We start from the raw sequence: 1,228 nt of genomic DNA on the forward strand, positions 1-1,228 counted from the left end.
CTGCCATGGCTGCAGGGGGACTTTTCCCTGCGGAAACGCTGCTTCGCAGAAGTCTTCCTGCCACCGGTTTCTGCTGAGCACAGGGGTTTCCATGGGAAGGCCAGGAGTGGGAAGTACGTGGGACTTCACAGCCTTCCCACCTTCCTGCCCTCCTGGGGCAGGGCAGCAGCATCCCTGGGGCCTCCTCTGCTCCCTGGACACTTGCTCCAGAGGAGTGCCCCATGGCACGGTGGGGTGAGCTGGCCCGTGTCTTTGGGTTGGTGTTTGTGGGGAGGTGGAGTGCCGGTGCTTGTCCTGGCCACCCTGCCCACCCCTGGGGCTGACAGCATCCCCCTCGCCCCTAGGGAAGGACGTGGACTACATGTACGTCAACACGGCGTCCCTGAGCAATGGCACGAGCTTCGTGGAGTCTCTCTTTGATGAGTTTGGTACGTGCAGCTGACCCAGAGTGATGCACCAGGGTCACGATGGGTGGGTGCAGTGCTGGCTCTGGGGTCCCTGCTGACAGCAGGGGCTCTTGGGGCACCCCAGAGAAGAAGGGTGAAAGCTGTATCCTTGTGTCCAGGGTGAGTTTCAGCACCCCAGGTGCTTGCTTCCACTCCTGCATAGCTGTTTAGGGGCTGGCCATGGGGGGTTCCATGCACCAGCTGTGTTTACCAGCACTGCCCATCTCCCAGCACCTTCCCAGTGAAGGGCCATGGGTGCTTGCCTTAGGGGTCCCTGGAGGGCATGGCTGGGGAGGCCAGCTCTGGAGTTTCCTGCTGCTTTCACCCTCTCCGCTTACCCCTGGGCAGACTGTGACCTGCGGGATCTCCAGGACATGCAGGAGGAGGAGGGGGACACCAGTGATGGTGTTGGCTTGGAGCTGGCAAGGAGCCAGACAGCAAAAACTGTAAGTCCCTGAATGCCCACCTGTGAGGTCTGCTCTGCACCCGCACGGGGAGGTGGTGGTGGCGGGGCTGGGACCCCTTCCTGTCCCTTGCCACCGCAGCAGCTGCTGGGACTCATGACTCTCTCCGCCGCCTGGCTAATGCCGGTGGTGTTTCTGCTGTAGGTTCCTGTGGACCCTGCTCCACCGCTGCCCACCACTCCCCCACCTGAGGATTACTACGAGGAAGCCCTGCCCCTGGGCCCCGGCAAGGCCCCTGAGTACATCACCTCCCGCAGTGAGTCCCGCTCCATGCTGGGGTGGCAGGAGGCTGGGGGGAGCCCCACAAGCTGCCTGCTG

General features: G+C 63.0%; 1 protein-coding gene across 1 annotated transcript in view; it reads left to right on the forward strand.

Moving 5' to 3' along the window:
- Window positions 1-1,228, forward strand: part of AFAP1L1 (actin filament associated protein 1-like 1) — a 9,088-nt gene that overhangs the window by 1,022 nt on the left and 6,838 nt on the right. The window contains exons 3-5 of the mRNA XM_009706943.1: window positions 345-428; window positions 795-892; window positions 1,055-1,166. Coding sequence (XP_009705245.1) covers window positions 345-428; window positions 795-892; window positions 1,055-1,166 — 294 coding nt within the window. The remainder of the gene's footprint in view (window positions 1-344; window positions 429-794; window positions 893-1,054; window positions 1,167-1,228) is intronic.

This window comes from Cariama cristata, unplaced genomic scaffold (assembly GCF_000690535.1).
Source record: "Cariama cristata isolate BGI_N322 unplaced genomic scaffold, ASM69053v1 scaffold21080, whole genome shotgun sequence".
NCBI classification, from domain to species: Eukaryota; Metazoa; Chordata; class Aves; order Cariamiformes; family Cariamidae; genus Cariama; species Cariama cristata.